The sequence below is a fragment of the Sinocyclocheilus rhinocerous genome, unplaced genomic scaffold (assembly GCF_001515625.1).
Source record: "Sinocyclocheilus rhinocerous isolate Xijiao unplaced genomic scaffold, SAMN03320098_v1.1 scaffold3022, whole genome shotgun sequence".
Taxonomy (NCBI): Eukaryota; Metazoa; Chordata; class Actinopteri; order Cypriniformes; family Cyprinidae; genus Sinocyclocheilus; species Sinocyclocheilus rhinocerous.
In genome coordinates this window covers 99890-126309 of record NW_015626544.1, presented here as the reverse complement: position 1 = coordinate 126309, position 26420 = coordinate 99890, and the positions used below count along the sequence as shown (strand labels likewise).

At 39.0% G+C, this 26420-nt stretch overlaps 1 protein-coding gene across 1 annotated transcript in view; it reads left to right on the top strand.

Annotated features, from left to right (window-relative positions):
* Positions 1-9422: 9422 nt before the first annotated feature.
* The window catches only part of LOC107716183 (proton myo-inositol cotransporter-like), a 69040-nt gene continuing 52042 nt past the window's right edge, over positions 9423-26420 (top strand). Inside the window, exons 1-3 of the mRNA XM_016522549.1 lie at positions 9423-10125; positions 19049-19208; positions 21451-21659. Coding sequence (XP_016378035.1) covers positions 9591-10125; positions 19049-19208; positions 21451-21659 — 904 coding nt within the window. The 5' untranslated portion in view covers positions 9423-9590. The remainder of the gene's footprint in view (positions 10126-19048; positions 19209-21450; positions 21660-26420) is intronic.

Sequence of the window (26420 nt, the reverse complement as noted above, 5' to 3'; positions counted from 1 at the left end):
GGTCTTTTCACGATCGGATAGCTATCCGATCAGAAAAAACACATGAAGTGACCAGGTGTAAACAGGCCCTATAAAAAAGAAGAAGTGGTTTGGGATAATAATCTGGATAATATTTTCAGCAATTAACAATTTAAATTCTGCTCAGCACCATCATTTGGACTACTTTTGATACTGCTTTTGAAGTTTTTGCAATAAATACATTTTTGTGATTGCACTTGTCTGTCTGTCATGTTTTTCTTTGTACTGTACATATTTTAAAGAAATTGTTATGGTTAGTTTTAGAGGTAGGAGCGGGATTAGCGACTCAAAAAAGTATTTTTAATGCTATATTGTAAACGTTAATGTTACTGAATTTCCCTGCACGTTTCGGTGTTTCACATTTTATATATTTTTTTATTTTCGCTAAAACATGGGTATGTTTAGGGGGTACGTTAAGGGGTCTAAAAATCTAAATCGTTTATCCATAAAATGTTAAAAATGCATTGATACACATATCTTAATAATATAAAAGATTCCTAAATATTTTAAGTTTTTTTTTAGCTGTAAATATGTGGTAATTTTACGTTTTTAACTTTGTAATACATCCAAATTGTACATTTCAGCATCAGTCAAAACATACAAAAATATACGTTTTGTGCTTGTAAACATTACGTACTAATGCCTACGTATAAACAATGAGACCAGGCTGAAAATTTCCATCTATTTAGATTGAAGAGTTTTAACATAAACTAATAAACCAAATGTGATGCATATTTTCAGTCATGAAATAGGTATTAAAAAAATAAACAGCAAAGTTTATTTATTGGTTTATTGTTAACTATTTGCATGTACAGTATGTTACATAGTACCTGTCTTTGTGCCTTTGTATTGTGTTCGGACTTTTATGTTGCTTCTTTTCCAGTTTATTGTGCTTGTTTTGTAGTCCTTGTTGTCTTCTTCTTGTTCATTGGGTCCATCTTGATTGTCTCCCCAGGTGTCTCTTGTTATCTTGTTAGTCAATTAACCTTTAATGTTCATATAATCCCTAGTATGTCCCTTCTTCTTGGTCAGTTTTTGTACTTTTCATGACACTTTGTGAGCTTGGTTCTGTTTCTCTTTCCTTTGAGTTCCTTGCGTTATATTGTTTTATTTAATAAATGTATTCTGCTTTTGGATCATGCTCTCCCTTTTCTCTGAGTTCATGGCCGTTACAGAGAATTCAGGGATGGACTCTATGGCTGTGACGGAGCAGACAGGGAGCACAGAAAGTTCAGGAACAGCCTCTGTGGCCAAGACAGAGTAGACAGGGAGCAAAGTCAGTTCATGGACGGCCTCGGATGCTGTGACCGATCAGGCAGGGGTGGCATTTCTGGCGGTGACAGAGCAGACAGCTAACACAGAGAGTTCAGAGACAGCACTCAGGGTACGTTTACATGACATTGATTGTAGTAAAAACAGAAATTGTTTCCTTTGCATTTTTGGAAAGGTTATGTGTTCAGATAACAATGTTGTCAAAGTGATCCCCGTTCACACGGATCTGCAAAAACAACTAAAATGCTGTATTATACATGCCAGGTCAGTAGTTGTCGATGTCACTTTGTAAAGAAACACTACACATATGTGCACATACACATTTCTATAGTCTGAATACATAATACGCATTCATATGATGTCACTGTTTGCACAAATTTGGATGTATGATCGACGGGATGAATTCTCCTGTACGCTGGAGGAAATTTGAGGCGGACTGCCACCGGACTAATAATCTTGGTGGACAAGTTTAGGGGCAAGTTTATTACAGACGGTGCAGAGAGGAATATTCTTGGTTGAAAGCCACACTTTTTGACCAATGACATAGACGAGAGGCTTTGACCAATGGCGATCGGCCTGGGCCTTGGTGCATGACCCCACCTGGAGGAAAATCTTTTTGGCCTTCCTCCAAATGCGGCAGCACCTCTGGACAAAGGCATGGGCAGAGGACTGTGACTTCGGATTTCAGACTCTGAAAAATAGGTGGCTGCTAACCTAAGCTACACTCAAACAGAGACAGGCTTGTAGATGACACTGGTAATGAGTTGTGCCACAATGACCGGATAACATTGGACCGTAAACTCTCCAGCACAAACAAACGACCCGGTGGGCACATGGGCTGAGGCATTACCCCTTGTAAGGTCATACAAACCTTCGATTCGATCTCCCAAGTCACCATTGAAACCACAATTTTCTTTAGCAAGATAAACTCAAGAGAAGACGGGCACTCAGATTGGTCAAAAACACAGGATAAAGCATCGGGATTGATGTTTTTGGAACCCAGACATTAATAAAATGGTAAAATGAAAACAACCGAAAAATAAAGCCCACCGAGCCTGCCTAGAGTTTAGCCATTTTGCAGACCTGATATATTCAAGGTTCGTATGGTCGGTTCAGATGATAAAAGGTACACCCGAGCCTTCCAACCAATGACGTGATTCCTCCAAGGCAAGCTTGACTGCGAGCAACTCTCTATTACTAATGTCGTAATTGCGTTCGGCAGGTGATAAACGATGAGAAAATTACACACAGAAATGCATCTTGCCTTACGCGTAAGAGCGCTGGGAAAGAACCGTGCCAACCCCCACCTCTGACGCATCAAACTCCACCACAAACTGACGAGAAGGATCAGGGGCAACAAGAATTGGAGCTGAAACAAAGCAGCCTTTCAGTTTGGAAAACGCAGCATCAGCCATGCTGGACCACTTGAATGTCGTTTTGGTGGAAGTCAAGCCAGTCAAAGGGTGGCAAGCTGGCTATAATTATGAATAAAACGCCGGAAAATATTGGCAAAGTCCAGAAACCTCTGCAGGGCCTTGCGGGAATCTAGAGTTGGCCAATCTACCACAACCTGAACTTTGTCAGGATCCATGCACAATGTATCCCAAAAAGGGAACCGACTGTGCATGAAAAACGCATTTCTCCACCTTGACATAAAGCCCATTCTCTAGCAGCCTCTGAAGCACTCACCTGACATGCTGAACATGTTCCTGTAAAAAGAGAGAAAAATCAATGTCATCCAGATCGACCATTTCTCTCAGCACGTCATTGACCCATGCCTGGAAGACCGTGGGAGCGTTGGAGAGCCCGAACGGCATAACAAGATATTCAAAGTGCCCCCTGTGGGTATTAAAAGTGGGCTTCCACTCATCCCCCTCCCTTATGCAAACCAAATAATAGGCATGTCCAACTTTGTGAAAAAGGAAGCTCCCTGCAGTCGTTCGAAAGCTGAAGACATCAGCAGCAAAGGATAAGTATTCTTATCGTGATGCTGTTCAGCCCCTGATAGTCAATACAAGGACGCAGGGAACCATCTTTCTTTTCCACAAAGTAAAAACCTGAACCTGCAGGAGAAGAAGAAGGATGAATGATTTTGGCAGCCAGAAAATCACAAATATATTTCTCCATGGCCTCCCTTTCTGGAGCGGAATGCGAGTATAACCTGCCTTTAGGCGGAGATGTACCAGGCAATAAATCTATCGCACAGTCATAGAAACAAGGTGGAGGAAGAGAAGCAGCTCGAGGTTTACTGAACACTCCCTTTAGGTCAAGGTACTCTCTGGGCATGTTTGACAGGTCTGTATGTTCATCCTGTAACACAGAACAAGACACAGAAGAACAGACAGACAACAAACATGAAGCATGACAGTATTCACTCCATGAAGAGACAGTGTTCTGGTGCCAGTTTATGTTGGGGTTATGAAGTGAGAGCCAGGGGTGACCAAGGACAACTGAGCCCAAGGAAGAATCAGTCAAAAGAAAGTGAATATGGTGGTTGGCAGAAGTAATGAGACTCACCAGCCCAGTGGTATGAGTGACGGGTAGAAGAGGCTGGCCACTGAGCATGTTGACAGAGATGGGATGGTTGAGTAGAATCACAGGAATTATCAGCTTTTGAGCGAGATTAATGTCCAAAAAATTACCCTCAGCTCCAGAGTACACAGTACAAACACAGTCCCTCGGTCCTGTGTCTCTACTTCTCCTCCTGAGAAAGACAAGTTCTGCCCAACTGCCTGGGCTGAGGATCAAACACGTGACCGACCGTGTCATTGGCAGTAGCGTAGAATTTATCTTTTGTATTAGCAGGCTCTGCAGGATTAATTATAACTAGTTATGATTAATTATTCATATTTCCCATGAGCTGATTCGTTACACTAGTGTCCACTCAGATCGCCAGTTTAATCAACCCGTTCTGCCCAACTGCCTGGGCTGAGGATCAAACACGTGACCGACCGTGTCATTGGCAGTAGCGTAGAATTTATCTTTTGTATTAGCAGGCTCTGCAGGGCTTGTTGATCTCGACGTCACAATCTAGTGTCCACTCGGATCGCCAGTTTAATCAACCCATCTAGGGATGTGGGCAGTTCCTGCGTGTAGATCTTGTTTTGGATACGGTTGGCTGGCCCATGCAGAAACATGTCCCACTGCGCTTCCATGTTCTAGTTGCATTCCGCAGCCAAAGTGCAAAATTTCAGTAATCCCTGACCGTCTGATTCCTTTGACGTAACTCAGCCAACACCCGCACCGCCTCTCTGCCAGAGACCTTCTAACACCTTCTTGAGTTCCTCAGTGAAGGGCTGAAACGATGAGCAACTCTGGTGTTTTTGTTCCCTAACAGCTGTTCTCCAGAGAGACGCTTGACCGGATAACAGAGTAATTACAAAGGCCACTTTGGACTCCTCTGCGGGGAAAGACGAAGGCTGGAGAGCGTTATACAAAGAACATTTTGCCAGACATGAACGGCATAACTGAGGCTCACCAGAGTAAACAGCTGGAGGTGGCAGACGGGGCTCAGCATATTGGACAGTGTGGTCCACAGATGGAACAACAGGTGGGTTGAGTGCATTGGGCTATTGGGCAGACTCAGTCTTTAACTGCTGGAGCTGGGTGCTACTAGGGCTTGAACTGCACTACCAGTATCCATAATCTGCTCTTCCTGTCGTTCCATGCGTGCATTACTGCTTGTAAAAACGTCTCTTAGTTCCAAAGCACACGCTGGATCCATTTGTGTCAGATCGTTATGTCAAGGATGAAAACTCAAGGTCCAATTGCGAATGCAACAAAAGTTTATTGAACAACAAGCAGGTAAAACAAAGCAAGGCAAATGGTCAGATGTTGTAACGCAGACGAAAACAGGCCCTAGTAGCACAGCAACCGGCTGAACCAATCTGTCGGTGAATGAATAAAAACAGCTCGGCAGATATAAATCCACACAAGGCAGGACGCAAACCCAGGAACAAGAGAAACACTGAAAACAATGCCAGGGCATGAGCCAACAATGATCTGACAACAAACACAGCAAAACCACGAGGCAGATATAGGTGGTGGTAATTCATGCTGGATGCTTCATGCTAATGCTGGGCAACGCTTACAAGCAATCAGACTGGCAACAACAACACAGAGACGCGCAGAAATGAACACACAGACCCAACTGTGACAATATGCATCACATTAAGTTTATTAGTTTATGCTAAAACTGTGTAATCCAAATGGATGGAAATTTTATATGCAATTCAAATACATAAAATATAATTGTATTATTATTATTTGTTTACTTGTGTACTGACAGCAGTGTTTAATGTAAATATTTATTTTTATAGTTATCTGATAACAATGTGGTGGTCATTTTTGTGGTGCTAGCAAAATTTTATTCTGTTTTGATGTGAATTCTTTCGACAACATTAAATTTAGTTGAGATCACTTGAGTAAAAAAAATAATAATAATATTAAGGAAAAATCTGAACATTTTAATCAATATATTATTGTTTTGTAGCAAAACTTGTTGGTGGATAAATAAGACAAATCTATGTAATATTTAACTGTTTCTCCTAAAACAGATAAAGTAAATGAGCAAATAGAGACTTTTGCCATAGTCATTTGCTTTGATTTTCCTCCATAAAAAAAAGACCTCAGTAATCTCACACCTGCTTCCTCTGGTGTCAGTACAGATTGTAAAATAGTTTTATTCTGTGCTCAATGTTTTAATGTACTGCATGTTAAGAATTGTCTCATTTGTGTCTTGTGTTTAAGGAGACTTAGATGAGACATAAATGAGAACTTATTTTCCTAAGCTTTGAAAGGACAAACACTGATCAATACTATTTTCCCATGGGAACTGCTAAGATGCACCATTACAGCATGTTTGGTGTAGGCAGACCCAGCTGTCCACAGAGCTGTGTAGAGGAAATTAAACGTCTGGGGATAACAGTATGTGCTTCTCAATTAAAACATATCAGCATAGTTGCACGTGTGTTCCTGAACATTAAGTCTTTTTATGAATATGTATTTTTTATAATAATAATAATAATAAAATTATTTTGTTTATTTCAAAGAAGACTGAACTGAATTTAATGCATAAGTTCATTTAGTTTTTCAGGTTCCAAGAACCATTATCAAAGCATGAGACATGGAATATGAGAAAGGCAGTCAAATTAGTTAACCAAAACCTTTAACCTCTATCAAAATTGTTTTGCTTTTCAAGTAGACACTGCAAATGAAAAATTAGAAACATTTAATTTCTTTGACCAAATGGTTGAGGAAACAAGCTGCATGTAACATAATTTCAAATGTTAACATTTATAAGTTTATAATTTGCTGTAAAATAAAATTATTTTTCAATGGTCAGGTCATTTTCAAAATGAAACATAATTAAACTGCAATTATAGAATGACTGACAGGTTCTTAATGACAGTTAATGTTGGGTCATTCCCATTTGGTGCCTTTTGGATACCGTAAAATTGAGAAAATCACTTTTTTTATGATTAATGCATTTAGTGATACTCCAATAAATTTTAATTGACACTGAAATACTACAATATTATATTACTTTGGTCTGAACTGAGTTTTGATAGAAAATAATAAGTAAAACACTCATAAAGAAGTTACTTCTTCAACAATAACATAAATTACTTTCTCTCAGGGGTGCCTTAAGATAACCAAAGGCCCCTGTGCTACAGCATTACAGTAGGCCCCCCGACCCCAGAAAACTGCTTCTTTTTTTTCTTCTTTTTTTAAGCTTCCTAACAATTATTTGTCAAATTTCGTTTTTTGTCTTGTTAATATGCCAGTTAACATTCACAACACAGTTCTGCGTAAAATGTGAATGTAAGCGAAAATGCAAATTCACTCTTTGCCACAAGGTGGCGCTTGTGGAACAGCAGAATTATATAGCTGTCACATAAAGTAAACACTACGTTATTACCGGCATTATACGGAGGTAATATGAAAGGAAAATGCCCTCAAAACTTTCCTGGCTGAAATGTGAGTTTACAGGTATGATTTAAACACCATAAATCACACAAAATATGAATTATTCATCATCAGTAGAGCAAAACACACCGCATGTTGACATAAATGTGGGTTATTTGGTGATTGCTAACTGCATTTTTATTTTGAAACATGACGTGCTCACGTTTAATTAGTTAAATCACAGCCTTATAAAGTTTAATGATCGCATTTAAGTAATAGGACAATTCCTATTTTTCCATCCCCGGATTTAAAATGGAGACTTTGAGGCCCAGTGTTCTATTGCGTGAGAAAAAGGACGCAATATTGATGTGCGCATGCGCAGTAAACCCTGGTAGGACAATCTGACGGGTAGGATAAAATGTCAGGACACCTGATTTAAAATTGACACTATGTATGGAACACAGATGACACATAGATTACATCCAAGCAAGTTACTGAACTCTCTCTGTATGACGTTACAGAACGTTGTCCGGTCCAGTTCCTTTCACACAGCAGTGTTGTGTTTCTGTTAATCTGCATGTTGACGTAGAGATACTCTCGTGCTGCGGTTATTTACTAGCGAATGCATTGTACATTCCGCTTACAGTATATCGATCGAAAACGTGGAACATACCAACTATACAAACTGTGTGGGGGAAAACCTAAACTGTGCCATTCACTATATAGGCTACTACAACCAGGGTATCGTGAGGTGCAGTGTGTGAGTTTGTTTACAGAATGCTGTTGTCACTGCTGCAAACTCCCATATAATAATTATTTAAAAAAATATAATTTCCCTGCAGCCAGTGGGCCTCCTTTCCAGTGTAGGCCCCTGGGCTTCAGCCCCTTGAAGCCCATGCATTAAAGGCAGAGTAAGGGATTTCTGGTAGCCAATGTTTATATTTGAAATCACCAAAACAAACACGCCCCTACCCCAAAAGGGGCGCTGGAAAGCTGATACGATATTTACACGTGTCCTACTTCTTGCCTTATCGTTCCGCAGACGTTTTCCTCTTTTGTTTTTTATCCGCCATCTCTATCTTTCTGTCGCTCGGCTCGGCTAATGTCCGTCCCATGCACTGAACGCGCTCTCCTCCACATCATGAGTAGACACGCCCCTTATTGCTGATTGGCTACAAGTTTGTTTTGCGATTCGGCCCGAATCAGTTTTTAAAGCGTTTTTGAAAAATCACTTACTCTGCCTTTAATGCGCCCCTCATGTACACACTCACTGTCCACTTAATGTAAATTAAATGTAATATTAAAAAAAAAAGATATAGAGAGATATACTTATATATCCAATGTGGGAAACAATCACTCACAGTGAGTGTTGTATTTATGGAATGGATATCCTGGGGTGTAGGAAAAAAATAGTCATATTTGGCAGTTTAAATGCTTTAAAATTATTATTATTTTTTAAAATCTTAAATCTTATTTTTTTACTTTAAATTCATTTTTTAAATAATTGAATATGCTTAATAAAACATAATTTTAATTTAACAAAACAAAGTTAATTAATTCATGTTAATTAATCTTTTTTGTGAGAGACAAGAACACATTTGTGGTAAATAAATCTGTAAATAAATAAATAAATACAAGAGTCCTTTTTTAACATTCACTGTAAAAAGTAGACATGTGCAATACATTTCATACATATACTGTATAAAAATGTTTTACAGTGTTGCGAGATTATTGTTTACAAGAGGAAGAGGAAGCTGTTTGGCCAATAGATGTATTTCTCTGCACGTGTTGTGTTGGTGTGTAGCCTACTTCTTTGACGCCATGCCCACGTCACGATGACGCTGAGCTCTACCTTTGCCTTCACACTTGTATCACTGTCTGATCCTTCAGACTTAAACCACAGAGATTAATCTTTTTTGTGAGAGACAAGAACACATTTGTGGTAAATAAATCTGTAAATAAATAAATAAATACAAGAGTCCTTTTTTAACATTCACTGTAAAAAGTAGACATGTGCAATACATTTCATACATATACTGTATAAAAATGTTTTACAGTGTTGCGAGATTATTGTTTACAAGAGGAAGAGGAAGCTGTTTGACCAATAGATGTATTTCTCTGCACGTGTGTGTTGGTGTGTACTTCTTTGACGCCATGCCCACGTCACGATGACGCTGAGCTCTACCTTTGCCTTCACACTTGTATCACTGTCTGATCCTTCAGACTTAAACCACAGAGCAGTGACACAACTTGTGAGGAATCAGACTGGACAGACCATTCATAAAACCACATCAACAACACAACAGCACCTCAAGCTGGACTCACATCAGCCCACATCTCCAGTTCATCCTCTTTGACTCACTGTGCACATTTATTCTTGCGGTTTTTCACTTATGTCCCGCAAATCCAGCGATGACTATAATCTGCGTAGTATGAGCAATTTGATGGGCGAGAGGAGGAAGCGAGCGTCGGATGATGGGGAGCGGAGTCTCATCAAGGCTCCGTCCAGCGCCAGCCTCAGCAGCGCCGGTCCCTCAGCAGCATCTTCCGCGCCCGCGGACCTGGAACGCGCGGCGCGCAAACAGTTCCAGCAAGATGTCACGCCTGGTTTCGTCTACGTCCTGGCCGTGTTCTCCGCTATCGGCGGCTTTCTGTTCGGCTATGACACCGGGGTGGTGTCCGGAGCGATGCTTTTGCTCAAGAGGGACATGAATATAACTGCCCTGTGGCAGGAGCTGCTGGTGTCCGGGACTGTTGCCGCGGCGGCGGTGTCCGCGCTGCTCGGCGGGTATCTCAACGGACTGTTCGGGAGGCGGGTGTGCATCCTCACGGCCAGCTTCACCTTCGCCATTGGGGCGATAGTGTTGGGATCTGCTCCTAATAAGGAGGCACTGTTGGTTGGACGGCTCATAGTGGGACTTGGGCTGGGTAAGTGAGATACACCTGACCGATGAAGATTCATTCAGTGTTGACATCAGAAAAGTTAGGCTACTATAGAAAACATGAGGTTGTTTGGGGTCTTGCCCTATTGTATTGTCTATTTGAGCTTTAATTGGTTTAAGCAATTTAAAAACATAAAATATACAAATGATTATACATCAAGCAGATTTATAAACAATGTTATGGTAAAATATCAGTTTACTGTAAAAAAGAAAAGAAAAGTGCTGTATTTGTTATCTTAAAGAGTTATTTCTACCAGAACTTACCCTTAAATTTTGTTTGTGTAACCTAATATATTTAGGTTCATTCAGTAATGTTAAATAACATATTTGGTAACATGATTTGAATAAAATAAATTAAATTAGATGTTACCATAAGAAGCACATTTTCAGCCGACCGTTTTTCAATCTAGTAATGGGTAAAAAGTATTCTGCAATTGAGCTAATTCTCTAATGCTCTAAAACAAATACATTTCATGGATGTAAACAGATGTAGTCAGATTTAGTGTTAAATAACATTTTAGACTTGAATATAACCAAATGAAGCACTTTATAAAGTTACCTAAAATAAATAAATAAATTGCTGCAGAAGAGTTTTTTATAAACTGCATCTGTAAATGCAGATGCTGCTGTACTTTATTTTATTTTGTAACATTATTTGAATATTGCCTTTGTGTTTTGGAAATGAGCAGTACTTTGGTAGCTTTCTCTTTTCAAACTCTTTTCAGACTGTATCTGTTCAAACTTGGGCAATTTCAGCCCTGTGGACCTTTAGAAAATAAACACCTTTCTCACTAGTTAGTTTATGTAATGTATGACTACTAACAACCTTTAACCGTTTATTTACAAGCATCAAAACGCTGTCATTTTTTGTATATTTATTTGGGTATTTCATTTGGTTAATTTTATTTTTTTTAAAAATACAAAAAAAAAGTATGCTCACCATGATTTTTCTTTTAAAACATCATATTTCATATCAAGCATATTCTTGACCAAGACTTTTGTCTGCTTGGTAAATAAGTACAATACATTTTGGAGAAAGAAAAAAAAACCTTTATCAAGGGCAAAATTATTCTTTATGGTGAAATTATGATAAAACCGCAGAATAGTTGTAATTTTTGAAAATTTTATACACCACGTGTTTAGATCGTGATTTGTCACACCCTCATTGGCTTCTCTTACTCCACTGTTTTGTGGCCTTGTTGTGACATTTTTTTTGGATACCTTTGTTCTCTTGTCTCTTTGAAATAAAGTCTTAGCATTTAGGCTTCTTTCGAATTTATTGTGTAATTGTCTTCACGACAGAAGACTAGACCAGTAGACATGGACCCAGCGGGACCCATCTCCATTCAGGAAACACTTAAGTGCCATGAGACAGTTTTCAGTTTTCAATCTATAACCTAAACTTTTATTTATATATAACCTGCCTTTTATTGCGGTCACAAAGGGCTCTGCAGAAACCAAATATACCAACTCAAACATCAAAAATCTAAATAACAGCTCGTTATCTGAACAGATGTGAATGGATGCTTTGACTAAATGTGTGTGTGTGTGTGTGTGTGTGTGTATATATATATATATATATATATATATATATATTGTTCATCTTGGCGATACCTAAAGAAATGAATACAGATCTGACAGGTAGTATCTTTTAATTAGTCATTAGGTTCTTAATCCTGGTCCTGGGGACACCAGCTCTGCACATTTTGTATATATCCCTTATATCTGACACACTCAGATAAGTTCACTGAGCTCTCTATTGACAAGCTGATGGTCTGAATCATGTATGTTAAATAAAGGAGACATGCAAACTGTGCAGAGTGGTGGGTCCCCAGCACCAGGATTAAGAACCACAGATTTAGTCAGACTACTTTTGCTCTTAATAAGTTTAGAACAGGGATCTCCAACCCTGCTTCTAGAGAGCTACCTTCCTGCAGACTTCATTTCCAAACCTGCTCCAACACACCTGCCTAGAATTTGCAAGTAACCCTGAATACCTGCGTCCAAAAGCGGAAAAAATGTTGTCTTTGGAGGATGCAATTCTAAGGTAGGAAGGCATCAATATCCCCAAATCCTATGCATTCTATTCCTTGACAGTTGAGCTAAAAATAAATAAATGAATAAAGATTTCATCTGAAATTTCTGGTTGGTGGTCAGTTTGTTTGTGTTTTGACCAACTTTTTCCACTTTTGATATAATTTCTAGTGAAAAACTATTACTATTACAGTAATTAAATATTCGCTTAGTTTTCACCAAAGCCTGCTCTGGTGAAAACTTGTACATTTAAGGTTCACTGAGCCATTGCGCTGCCTCAGAAGCCTGTCCAAAATCAATTGTCATTGCCTGATAAGGCAGCGAGGCAACAAGTCAACAGCCTAAGCCTTTTGACGCAACCCTTGATTAGGTTTAGGTGTGTTTGATTGGAGTTGGGAACTCTGGGAACTCTTTTTTTTTTTTTTTTTTTTGACTGTTTAACATGTTTTTAACTTTTTGCCTTTTGAATAATGTTTCAATAAATGTACACAGTTAGGTTATTTAATGTTCAATGTGTTCAATATGGCAGATTTTCTAAAGAATCATAGACAGTCTTTTTAATTGCTTTGCTTAAAGTAGTCCGAGTGAGTCATAGTGTGTGTGAGTTCACAGGCTTTGATAAAATTTCATGCAGCGTTTCATTGAAAATTCAGACCTATTTTTAACACAGGCAATTAGTACAGAGTCATAAGGATTCACATGATTTGACAGGGCGGTAAGACTGACAGAGCTCAGTAGCTCAAGTGGTATTTCTCATTAATGTATGTACCACACGGGGCTTCCAAGAATCAGCTGAATATCCCACGAGCATTTGGAAAGAGCAATTCGGCCTGATGCTTATAGTCTTGGATTACACACTGTCATTAGGGAAGATTGGTATTTTCTCAGTCCTTATATTGTCTGGCTGACTAATGCTTACTTGATTGCTCAAATCACAATTCACCATTTGACCCATTACACTCTGGGCCATAATCTATATACATAATTTTAAAGGTATTTTGCACTATTATTTTTCAAGGCCATCAGAATTACAGGTTTTTGCCTAATTGTGTGTTGGGATGATCACTGAGAGCAAAATATTATAGAGATTATTATACTTATTCCAGTAAGCAACACTTTAGAAAAAAATAAAAAAAATAATATATATATATATAAAACCTACCCATTTTTTTTCCCATTTCAAGTCTATTTTCTAATTATTTTTATAAATAAATAGTCTAACTAATAAATAAATAGCCTTTCTCGAAAGGTCACTGATCTGATAATTGACCACTGACTTCTGGTTTAAGCAACTGAACCCAATTACTTCCACACTGACCTTTGCGAAAACACAAAACCAGAAGAGTGCAAAACCAAGATCAGTTAAACCATCAAATGAATGGCCTTTCCTCAGCCCATTATCTTTATTCGACATAGTTAAGACAGCAAAATACAGTACACTGTATATATGGGATAACTGTTTGTTCTTTTTTTATGCGAATCAAGTCATTAATGCAGTGTTCGAAAACTCCGTCCCAAGGGATTCAAAACCGGTCCTTCAAACCGGGCGCAGAACTCTGTGCTAATCACAGATGGTGTAAAGTAGCAGTTCAGTTGGTCTGGTGTGATCAGAGGAGAAGCTAAGCTCTTTTGGCTCTCATCTGCTGTCTCCATGATCACCACCATCCTTTAGATGGCTTTAGATCCTTTATCCATTAGAGTGATGGCCTCTCACGTTGAGTGTCTGGGGTAGTCAGTTGAATGAAGTGGAAGTGTTTTTCCTTTAAGACACTGTCTCTAATAATAGGGGACAGCTACAGCTTTGGTCTGGAGTCTCACACTAATGAGTCCGCTCTCTAGTTTTGCAGCTTAAGAACAGTAAACCTAAGCAAAAGCAACTACAGTTTATTCAGCAGACATACACGAAACACCACAACAACAAAGACGACCGCCACTTCCTCCATCTGACTGTTACATCATTAGGGCTGAGCTGCAGTATTGATATTGTGATGTACTCTACTCAGGAAATCTTATTTCGTATAATGATACCACTTGCTAAATATTCCCTAGCGCTTTTTAACTAATTTACTGATGGCCATTAATGTTGAAATATAACACTCAACACACTGTAGCTCTCATGTAACATCAACAACCTTGTAAACTGTGATTCATTTGTTTGTGTTTTCAGTACATATTGACGTTCTAAAGCCTAGTGAGCTGCCTTGCTGTCTACATGTATAGCTACCTTCTGAAGCAGCTTCCTAACCAAGACAAAACCTCATAATTGACTGTTCTACTTCAGCATAGAAATCTTGTTACCAGCAGCACAGTAATAACTCTCAAGCTCACAGTTGATTATAGAGTTAGCTGCTAAGCTAACCACAAGCTCAAAAAAAGCTTGTAGTACATACACATATTTTAGGAAACTGGTTTATCTTAATGAGATGGAGATGATTTTTAGTACTGAACTAATTTGTTTAGAATCTGTCAGCCATTAAGGTCAATTCACACTGCACCGACAGACGCAGTCCAACGACAACAGCCAACTGAGTATACGTCACTACTCAGACGTTCCAAGACAGACAAACGCCAGTGGTGTAATGTAACGAAGTAATGCTCCTCGAGCGGTGTATGAACATTTTATACATATATGTATTTGCTTATTTTCCATTTTGCATTTACTTGTACTTTTACTTCTAATACTTAAGTGCGTTTAAGATTTTAAAAATACTTTTCGTACTTAAGTACAATAAATATCACATACTTTAAGACTTTTACTCAAGTAATATTCTAAATGGTGACTTCAACTTCTACCAAATTCATTTTCTAGTAAGATATCTGTACTTTTACTTGAGTATGGCTTTCAGGTACTTTATACACCACTGTCAGTTTGTGACCTCAAGCTCAAGCACACTTGGGTTATGCAGCAGGACAATGATCCCAAACACACCAGCAAGTCCACCATGTAGATTCCAGAAATGTTTTCTTATGTTGGAATGATAGACACTAAGTACTGGATGAAGTGCTTCTTATTCTTACCCAAAAATACAAAATGGAAGAAAGAGTTAAAACTGAACACAATCTTGCTCCTCGAGCGGTGTATGAACATTTTATACATATATGTATTTGCTTCTTTTCCATTTTGCATTTACTTGTACTTTTACTTTTAATACTTAAGTGCGTTTAAGATTTTAAAAATACTTTTCGTACTTAAGTACAATAAATATCACATACTTTAAGACTTTTACTCAAGTAATATTCTAAATGGTGACTTCAACTTCTACCAAATTCATTTTCTAGTAAGATATGTGTACTTTTACTTGAGTATGGCTTTCAGGTACTTTATACACCACTGACAAACGGCAATTCAACTTATTCAATTGGTGAAAACAAATGCTGACCAAAGGCAACAGATGCCGACAGGGGTACCACACTGATCAGACAAAACCAGACGAATGCATCTGTTGCCGTTTGTCGGCATTTGTTGGTGCAGTGTGAATGGACCTTCATAAGATACTTTTTCGAGCTTGTCACAAAGCATTCTGTGATGCTGTATTATCTTCAAAGTATACATGTTATTCTGACTTAGATTTTGACCAAAGTCCCTTTAAAGCAAGTCATTTCACTCGGCGGCCATCTTTGAAACACCTCAAAGGCATGCAAGTGCAGCTCCTATCTCTTTGAATGGGGAAACATCAAATTCTCCAAAACTGTTTGCCAAGTTATCTTCAAAGTATACATGTTATTCTGACTTAGATTTTGACCAAAGTCCCTTTAAAGCAAGTCATTTCACTCGGCGGCCATCTTTGAAACACCTCTCGGGCATGCAAGTGCAGGTCTCTTTGAATGGGGAAACATCAACTTCTCCAAAACTGTTCGCCAAGCTTACAATTAAATTTCAGATTTGAAATCACCAATGAAATATGACAACAACTGTCTCAAAAATGTTGTTTCTTATGCTCCAATAGAATTAAAACAGCTTATTTTTTAGGCTAGACCAGCCAATGTGCATGTGCAGTCCTAAGCGCACGTCTCCAAAATGCTGACTGTTTTTATAGCAACTGGCACATAACACGCATGCGCAATTTTTTCCCCCAATCCACTTCAGTGCAAACTCCGCCCCACAGCTGATTCTAAAGATTTTATTGGTTGTGTCAATTAAAGTGTTGATTTCCTACACTGTGCTACAAAAAATGCTAACCCTTAAACCTACCCCACACACCTGACCCTAACCTTAACCAGTGAAATTGCTGGAAATTACTGAATAGCGTGGTAAAGAAAGTTGCAGTTCAGGAGATAAACAGTTAATAAGATTATGCGATATGAGATCGTTCCGTAACTCCCCAACCGGACCTCACCGGACAATGGCACCTTTTTAGTTACACCCAGCGTCACTAGCCCCTCCTACACTGCGAATTTCGAGCCCCGGGACGCCCCCGTTGCTTAGAACAAAGCGCTGCGCTGGGACGCCTCGCGGGAGAGCTCGTGGGTGATTCCCGTTTATATCATTAAGCAGAGGTTCAAACTCCAGTCCGAACACCACTGGCCACGAGCTTTGGACTCTGCTCTCAAGGAGAATATTTATTTATATAGCATATTTTATTTTAGATGAACTAGAAACAATGTTTAATTAATAACGTTTTATGTTGAAATGTAAGTCAATAACAATTGGCTGGAGCCAGAGCCAGTGGTCTTTGTGCGAAGAGACCCCGCCCCATTTTGGAGGTTCTGCCCACTTTTGGAGTTCCCTCCACATTTTGGAGATCTCTGGTCTGCAGTTATATCTACTTGGATAGAGCGGACATATTGAGCGTTGCATTTTTCCCCCATTCAAAACTATACGAGTGACACGTCTTGGGTATTCTATAGTCTTTGATTTTGACTAAAACAGGTATCTACTAGTGTATTTGGTGCAGTCTTTATGTCCAAAAAATATGTCCTGGTTTTAGGCAAATTATATGGCTGATTATTGGGAGAAAAAATTATAATCTGCCCATGTAATCCTAATTGCTGTGAATAGGAATAAACATTGTTGGTGTTTTATTACCACCAGTGTTCATTTTAGCTGGAAAATGAAGTCAATTGGATGTATCGGTACGTCTTTATCTACAAAATTTGTATATAGAGGAACATTTTTTCCAATGAACCTGGGCTGGTTAGAATGCATCTATAGAGATTATTCAGCAGCTCACTAGATTTTGGATCAGACCCTCTGGATAGGATTTCACTGGATATAGACAGATATCATGCTCCACACAGGCATCTTTGTCATTTTGAATGATCCTTCCATGTGACATAATATTGGTCTTCCCACTTGTATAAATAAAGATTGTCTGTAAATGGCATTGTTGGATAACCTGCATCACTTCTATGTGAGAGTAGAATACATCCTTCGTTCATGTGAAGTCAGTGTCTTTCAAAACGTAAAGGAAATGCCAATAACAGCTGTCGTCTCACAGTATTGATTAAGCTCCTTGTGAGGAAAGCAGTGAGGCGTTCCCATGGCAACAGGTACTTTGTCTGCCGGGCAACGAGTGCGACAGTGAACCAGGGCTATTAATAGACTTTATAGCGAGCGTTTATATCATAGACCTCGTCAGATAAATGTGGGCACGGACTTTTTGTTTGTTCTCCTGTGTAAATATCATGTGAACATTGGTTCCGTCACACCACATCACATCACAATTTCCTCCCCATCCCAATCAGTTGGAAGCAAATTTGCATTTTATGGTGTCCTTGTGATTCCAGAAATCACTTGCTTGTTGAAAATTTGCGTAATGTGACACATCTGTGATGTAATTGGTGGGAATGAGAAGGATGTGGCCTGGCTGGATCATCACAGTTCTCTTGAGAGCCATGTGATTGGCAGGGAACGCTGGCATACAAAGCATATTCACTATGCATGTCACATTCTTGTGTGTAACCCTCTGACAAAGCCCACAAGATGAGGCCTTTTGTAGATCTGAGAGACAATGTCAGTGTAATAAAGCTTTCAGTGTTCAGGAAATGTATTATGTGGAGTATGAATACAGTACTAGATTCAGTACTTTACATGTACATTAAAATCATTTACATAAAATAAAACCCATTTACATTAAAATCGAGAATTTCACATTAAAAAAATGAAACTTTTGTCATCGTTTAATGACCTATATGTTTTTCCAAATATGTATTATTGGTGGTAGTAGTAGTAGTAGTATTGTGTGGAACACAAAATTAGAATTGTTCAAGAATATGCTGAATATAATGAAAGTGGGCTGTCAACATCCAAAATTACAACAACAAAAAAACCAAAGTACCAAAAATAACTCTGAAAGATTTGGACTATAGTATAAAATCATATTGAATAATTCATGATTCTTTTATGAAATGTTTATGGTGCTTTTGTGTCATTTTGGAGCCCTAGTCCCCATTAATTTACGTTATGGAGAAGAGCAGATAGTACATTCTTATGTATTTCCCATTTTGTGTTCCACTGAAGAAAGATTGTCATATGTGTTTGGAACGAGAGGTTGAGTAAAGGGTGGAATTTTGGACTTATACTTGTGTGCCTTTTGGCATTACACTTTCTAACCACAGAATAGTTTTCATAAACAAGCCTTTGAAATAAAGGACAAAAGTCTGTAGGTGATGGATTTTGCTTTGTGCTTTGTGTTTGTTACTTCCATCAGCCATTCCTTACTGTATACTGTAATACTTAAATAATTTTATATGTAATACAGTTAATGCAGGCAGTAAAAGTCAAATTAATGTTTCAAAACTGTTGCTGCTTATGTCCAAACTGTACTGTAATGTATTTGCTTCACATCTGTGGAATGTGAGCAGCATTACGGAATGATGCCAAACCAAATGGAAAATGGCCAATATTTGACTGGTGTATATATCTACCCGTTCAGGTATTGCATCCATGACTGTTCCTGTGTACATTGCTGAAACCTCACCGTCCCACCTGAGAGGACGCCTGGTCTCCATCAACACTCTGTTCATCACAGCGGGCCAACTCACAGCCAGCCTTATTAATGGGGCCTTCAGCTACATGCAGCATGAAGGCTGGAGGTATGACCATCAAGTCTTTGTTGCAGAAGTGGTGGTCCAGTTGCAGAATTTGCATTGAATCTAGAAGTGTTCTTGTTTCTTTGCTGTGGTGTCAAATGTGGAACAATACAGTGACCTTATTATTTTTGAGAATTAGTAAAACTGAATGATTTTCATGATGTTTATGATCTATGGTGCCATGGCAAAAGCAGTAAATGAGATGCAAGTTTGCAATCTGAACCGAATGTGATAAGAGAATAAATTCACTGTGTGGAATTGTCTGCCTCCACATGATGTGAACGTCAACCCTACTGGAAAGAATCATCCTCTAGTAGGGCAGATCCTTTAAATCGCATCAATCTCTAAAGTCTGTCAAAATAAACCTTCAGAACAATATAAAACAAACATTAAACCAGCTGCAAAATACCTCCTTCATTATGTGCAGCTTGTTGCTCTGGGAACGAAAATGTTATAAAGATAATATCTACTTGATGGAAATGTTGCCATTTACTACTCCTGAGCACCAAAAACCACAAATCGCTGTAAAATGTAAATGAAGTGATTACTGCTTAACCAACACTTTGTCATGACCACAACTCAATCCATAGCAATTAATGATTTAAATAAGACTTATTTACATTTTTTTTTACAGTCATTAGGTTTAAAGGGGTAATATGATGCTTTTTTAAAGATCATTATTTTGTGTATTTGGTGTAACAGAATATGTTGACATGCTTTAATGTTCAAAAAACACATTATTTTTCGAATACTGTACATTATTGTAGGTCCTCTATGCCCCGCCTCTCTCAAATGCTTCGTTTTCTACAAAGTCCCTCCTTCCGACAAGCGCAGTCTGCTCTGATTGGCCAACTGACCCAGTGCATTGTGATTGGCCGAACACAGCAAGCACTCGTCGGAAATGTAACGCCCCTTACCATAATCGCGAGCTTCATCTTTCAAAATAAATGTAAAGACAGAGCCCGAAAGGAGAACAGAGTCTCGTGACAGACACAGTAATGAATATGTGTTTGCAGTACACAAGCCACGGTTAAGACAGTTGACTCCACTGTGATGTGACGTCTCTCTCTCTCTCTCTCACACGCTCTCTCAATTTAAGAGTGCTTTATTGGCATGACAAAAATTATACATTTGTATTGCCAAAGCAATTGCAGCTAGACTTTAGTCTTTGCAACTTCAGGGATCTTATCTATGCACAATCAGCTTGTAACACTCCAAAGAGAAAGGAAAACTTGAAATCGCATCATATGACCCGTTTAAGGTTTAGTCTGTATGGCTAGGTTTAGTATGAGCCAACTACAAGTTTTTATGATTTTGCTATCTTGTATGAGTTATTGTGACTTTGCATTAGCTGGGTTGGCTTAACTGGCAGCTACTTCTGGTAAATCCAACCCAGGCTCATTGAAAACACATGCTTGTGGCGACGTTTCTGCAACACCAATATTATGTACTTTACTGCATGTTTTCCGGCAGTTTCAAAGTGAAATGTCCAGTGAGTGGCGCTAAAATGTGTGTTCAATACATGTTGACATATGACATATGAAGCTTAATATGTGATGCTAACGTTCAAAGTATCAATTTTCAAGCCATAACATAGTATTCTACAAGTAATTATGCAAAATTTAGAACTCTGGCTCTGTAAATCGTACTTTGTGTAAAAGGAATAAAACTTGTCACAGTTTTCTCCACAAACTGTAAAAAAATTAAATAAATAAATAAAGTAAAATATGCAAAGTAGAGATTGTAAAAAAAAAATAAAAGTAAACAAACTGTATTTACATTGGAATCTTTTTCTTGTAATTCTTACTAATTTTAGTTTGATTTATGCAACCCTGTCTTATAATCCGTACAAAATGAGAGTGTGGAAAGCAAGCAGACAAAATTTTCCAGTGGAAATAGAACATTTGCATTGTAGTCTTGTCAGCTGAAAAAAGGAATACTTATCCATTAATTATCTTTAATGTAATCAAATTCTATTTATTTTGGGGGGGAAAGTCAGAATTGGAATCTTTTAAAAAAATCATTATTTAATTCATACCATTTTACAGTCTATACCATTATACCATTAGCATCATGTTTTGTTCAAATGAGTTGGAGTCTCAAAAATTAACTAGCAACAAAGCGTAGGCACCATGTACTCTTTCACCAGCAGAGGATACATACATACTGTATGTATAATGATTTTTTTCCCCCTTCAGTTTCTTGGATTTCTTCTTCCAGTATTGTTTCTTTTTCATCTGTTTAGATATATGCTGAGTCTGTCAGTGGTCCCTGCATTGCTGCAGTTCCTAGGGTTCCTTTTCCTACCCGAGAGTCCTCGCTGGCTGATCCAGAAAGGTCTTTCCCAGAAGGCCCGGCGCATACTCAGCCAAATCCGTGGCAACCAGAACATTGATGAGGAGTATGATACTATCAAAAGCAGCATTGAAGAGGAGGAAAAGGACTGCGGAGGAGGTGATAAAATAGTCTTGCACACACTAACACATGCAAATAACTAAAAGAAACACAATTACAGTCATGGTTCACTGATTTCATTAAACTATGGAAAGTGCTCAAGTACACAAGAGAACACCATGAGAGGCCCCTAACTACAGACTGAAGAGGTCTTTACATTTAACTTGCCTCTGGAAAGCTGAAGGTGAACAAGAGTCTTGTTGTGGTACATATGAATATACTAAGTTGCAAATTTTTATCCGTCACAGTGCAGGAGGTAACCTGGTGGAGATTAATGGAAATAAAAGGGGAACAAATGTTTTCTTAATGCCAAACAGTACATTCATGGCACACCAGTAATAAAAACCTGAAGAGGCCACAGGTGTTCATGGCCGAAACTCATTTCAGTCAACCTATAATAGTCAAGGCAAATGGCAACATTACCAGCAATTCAATGGCACAGCAGGGCGAAAACGCCTACTGAATAGCGTATGTACTTGAACAGCATGTTTCATCCAAAGAAATCTAATTTGGCCGTAGGTGGAGGCAATTACTAACCATGGGAAGTCACCCACCCCCTAACCAGACCTTATACAACCTCATTTACTAACCAATCACATGCCAGTCATAATCTCTCAGACCTTTTGGCCCCCTTAGTACATCATCTGAAAATTGACACTTTTCTATGAGATGTTCATCAGAAAGGAGATCCTTTATCCAGACTAATGGTTTCTGGCCCCAACCAAGTCATTGTGAAACAAAGCCATAAGCCGAAGACCCTAGAGGCATCATGGTGATTACACCTTTGACAAAAACACACACATTTTCTGGTCCTGCAGCTGTGATAGTGACAATGTCATGCTGTCACCTCTCAAATGTTAATTACTGAGACAGCAGGCAGTAGTAACAGGAGCTGAAGAGAAGTGATTGCAGTGATTGTTCCTAAGAGTGTTCAAACAGACAGCAGTTTGCAGCAACCAAAAGTCATTCATTTTATATGAGAATTGGCCATTTTAAGCAACATATTGACAGGGACCATTGGTGATGTTTTGCAGAGTTCAACCAAGGTTCTTTTCAAGAAAAGACAGTTCACTTGGTGGCCATATTTGCAGTTCCTCCAGATAACTTTTTGGGCATGCAAGACCATCTACTTTTTATTTGAAGAGGAAATACAGAAATCTGAAAGAAAAAAAAAGCTTGCCAAATTCACATTTAAGTAACATATTTCAAATCAGCAACCAAATTTGACATGCAAAATGGAGTAAGATACCTGTTGGAACCATGACCAGGGGCGTCCCCAGACCCTTTTAACCAGCTGTTTAGAAATAAGATAATAATAAAGATATGCAAATTAACCACTATTGATCTAACTCAAAGGAGTTTTCAGAAAGGCATGACATTAGGCGCATTTCCATTACAGATTTGTGCAAAACTTTGGCGATATTTTATAAATGTCGATAAAAAAGTATTGCGAAATGACGGCGTTTCCATTAACCAATGTTATGCGACTAAAACTTAATTTTTTTCCTCTCGCGATAAGTTATGGCAACGGATTTTGATGGGATTTTGACAGATTTTGGCTACACTAGTCATTATATTTAATCGAAGGATGCGTATGCGTGTATCTTGACAGAAGCAGCGCGGAGAGCAGCTTCTGGGACGTGCCGTGGCGTGACTGGTAACACAAGCATTGACTAGAGTGGCCGTGATCAGCTCCGGTGGGGGATTTTGGCTACACTAGCCATTATATTTAATCGAAGGAGGCGTATGCGTGTATCTTGACAGAAGCAGCGCGGAGAGCAGCTTCTGGGACGTGCCGTGGCGTGACTGGTAACACAAGCATTGACTAGAGTGGCCGTGATCAGCTCCGGTGGCCGTTTCGGAGCCTTAACGCACCGCAGATGTGTGCAGTGTAAATAGTCTAAGCATTAATGGCAGGGAAAGCCCCTTATACATGAGAGCAGCCACATATGAAGTGTTTCTTGGAGTTTATAGTACACTGAGGGATGATCATATTAATTTTTATGTACGCCATGTGACCTGATAATGCGAAAAAACGTTTCCATTGCAGTTTTGCGAAATATTCCTTTTTCGAATTGCATGGAAAACCACCTCATGCGAGCGTAAAAACGTTTTCGCGATATATGGGCGTTTTTGCGAAATTGACGCATGACTACGAGTTTTTTTCTTGAGAGAATGGGTATTACTGTTGTACCATGGCGCAGTACGTTTTTCTCTAACCTTTTTCAATTTGATGGGGGCAACAGCTTCTAATGTATTAGAGAAGATAGTGCCCATGTTGCTAGTCATTTCGTCTAGTTCATGTGTATTTATGGGTACACAGAGCGGTTGAGATAAATCAGGCAGGTTATTTGTGAATGTGTCTTTGGTGGCTGGAACAATAGTTCTGCCCAGACGATAACGCGGAGCGATATAGTTATTATCAGTAATACGCAGTATGCATGATACAAGGAAATGGTCAGTAACATCGTCACTTTGAGGTACGATATCTATATCAGTAATATCAATTCCATGCGATATAATTAAATCTAGCGTATGATTAAAACGATGAGTGGGCCCGATGACGTTTTGCTTGGCTCCAAAAGAGTTTATTAGGTCAGTAAACGCAAGTCCTAATGCATCATTTGTATTATCAACGTGAATGTTAAAATCTCCGACAATTAGCGCTTTATCAACAGTAACCAATAGGAGTAACCACTTACTCCTTGCCTGTGGACAATAACAGCAGTAACAGTTATAATAGTTCACATGCACTATATGATATCAGTGGTGACAAAGATTTTGAAGAGAATATAATTATATTTGCATTGCAATCAAGATACATTGTCCTACTGTGCAGATTGCATGTTGTTCTGTTTTTGTTTGTCATCTTGTTTGTTTTGATTGTTCCTGATATGAAACACCTCGGCACTAATAGAAAAAGGAAACGATAGATGTGGAGAGGATCAAGGGAAATGTAATGAGAAATTGTCTGTGAAAATGAGGTAACTGTTAAACCTACCATCTGTGATCGCACTGACTGCGACAGCTAAACTGAAACATCACACAAAAAGACAAACAGAAAGCAATATAAGTGAATCAGTGAGAGGAATGAGAAATATCAGACCCTTTCAATGATTTCTTTAGCTTTTTTAATAAAACCATATTGAGCTGTAAGGATGTTGTGGTTAATATTAAGCAATATTATACTCACACTCATGTTGTTGTACTGAATATTAGCATGACCATGCTAAATTTCCAACCCAGGCTCATTTGAAAAACATACCTGTTTTATCCAAAACAGATGGCATCTGGCAGCATTTCATGTACATAAATTGTACATATTCCGGCAGTTCAGAAATGTAATGTCTGGTAAGTGTCGATTCAAGGTCTATGCGCTTTATTTTTGGCGAATTCTTCGTATCTGAAGATCTATCAGAAGAGTTTTGTCTTGGGTGGCAAGCTCTCACGTGCCTGCAAATGCTGCGCTCAAGCAGCTCAAGCAGCTGAATGTGCTTTTGATACAGGACCCATGACTCAAAGCCATTCAGCAGGGTACTAAGGACAACAGCCTTGTAGACTTGGATCTTTGTTAACAGGCGCAGTAAGAAGCTCTTCTAGACACATTTCTGGAGGCGGCCATAAGAGCTGCAGACTTTGGCAAGTTGGTGGTCCATGTTCTTGTATTGTTGCACCGTTTGAAATGATACTGCCCAAGTAGATGACCTGGTCCGTTGTGTTCAAAGGATGGCCATTGATAATGACCTTAGGTGGGCTATAGGTACCATGCAGAGGTTTCTGATACATTACTTTTTTTTTCTGGTACATGACTTTTCAGGCTGATGGTCAGACCGGAGAACTTCTTCAGCAGTGGAAGGTACAAGCCTTAAGCAAGGATCTTAGCTGCAATTGAAAGGAGAGCGATGCCTCTGTATATAGAACTGTTCGACTTTCTCCCCTTTGTTCTTGCACAGGGAGACTATCAGTGCATTACAGAAGTCTTGCGGAATGACTCCCTTCTCCCAACAGAGTACGAACAGTGCTGATAGTAGTTCAGCGTCAGCGTCTCCACCTGCCATGAACACATCAACTGGTAGTCCATCATTTGCCGGGTACTTTGCCATACTTGAGCTTGGTGATGGATTTATTGACTTCTTCCTCTGTTGGTGGGTCATCTAGCTCCAGCTTCATGGCTTGCTGAGGGATGTTTGCTAAGGTTGTTTCCTGCACCATACGTTTTTTCTCCAAAGTAGTCCTGATAGTGCTTGGCCCAGTGATGCAGGAATGAAGCATAGAGGGAATTATTTTGCTGAAGAAACCATGCCATTTTAGTTTGCTTCTGCAAGTATTTGATTATGTAAGACATAGGAAGCATTAATGACTCGCTGATACTCTTTTGGAGCTCATGCCTCAAGGAAATCTGGTTAAATACAATACGTGGAAACAGTGGCGGCTCGTCGGGGGAGGCAAAATAATTTTGAGGTGAAAATGGGAGGAAGACGATTTAATGTTAATAAAATTAACAATTCATTTCAGTTAATGTCTCAGAATGAGTATTTTTTTGTTTGTAATTTCACAGTTGTAATACCATAACGTGAAAGCGCCGCTTTTCTATCGCGAATGTGCCGAATCTGCTGATGTAATTGCAACCGCTAATAATAGAGAAGGGGAGGGGGGGGGCCGGGTGAGAGCTGAGCTCTCGTGCCTCCGTTGTAAAAAAAATTAGCCAATCACCATCGAGTGTTCACTTTCAGCACTGAGGAGTGTTGAGAAAAGAAACCT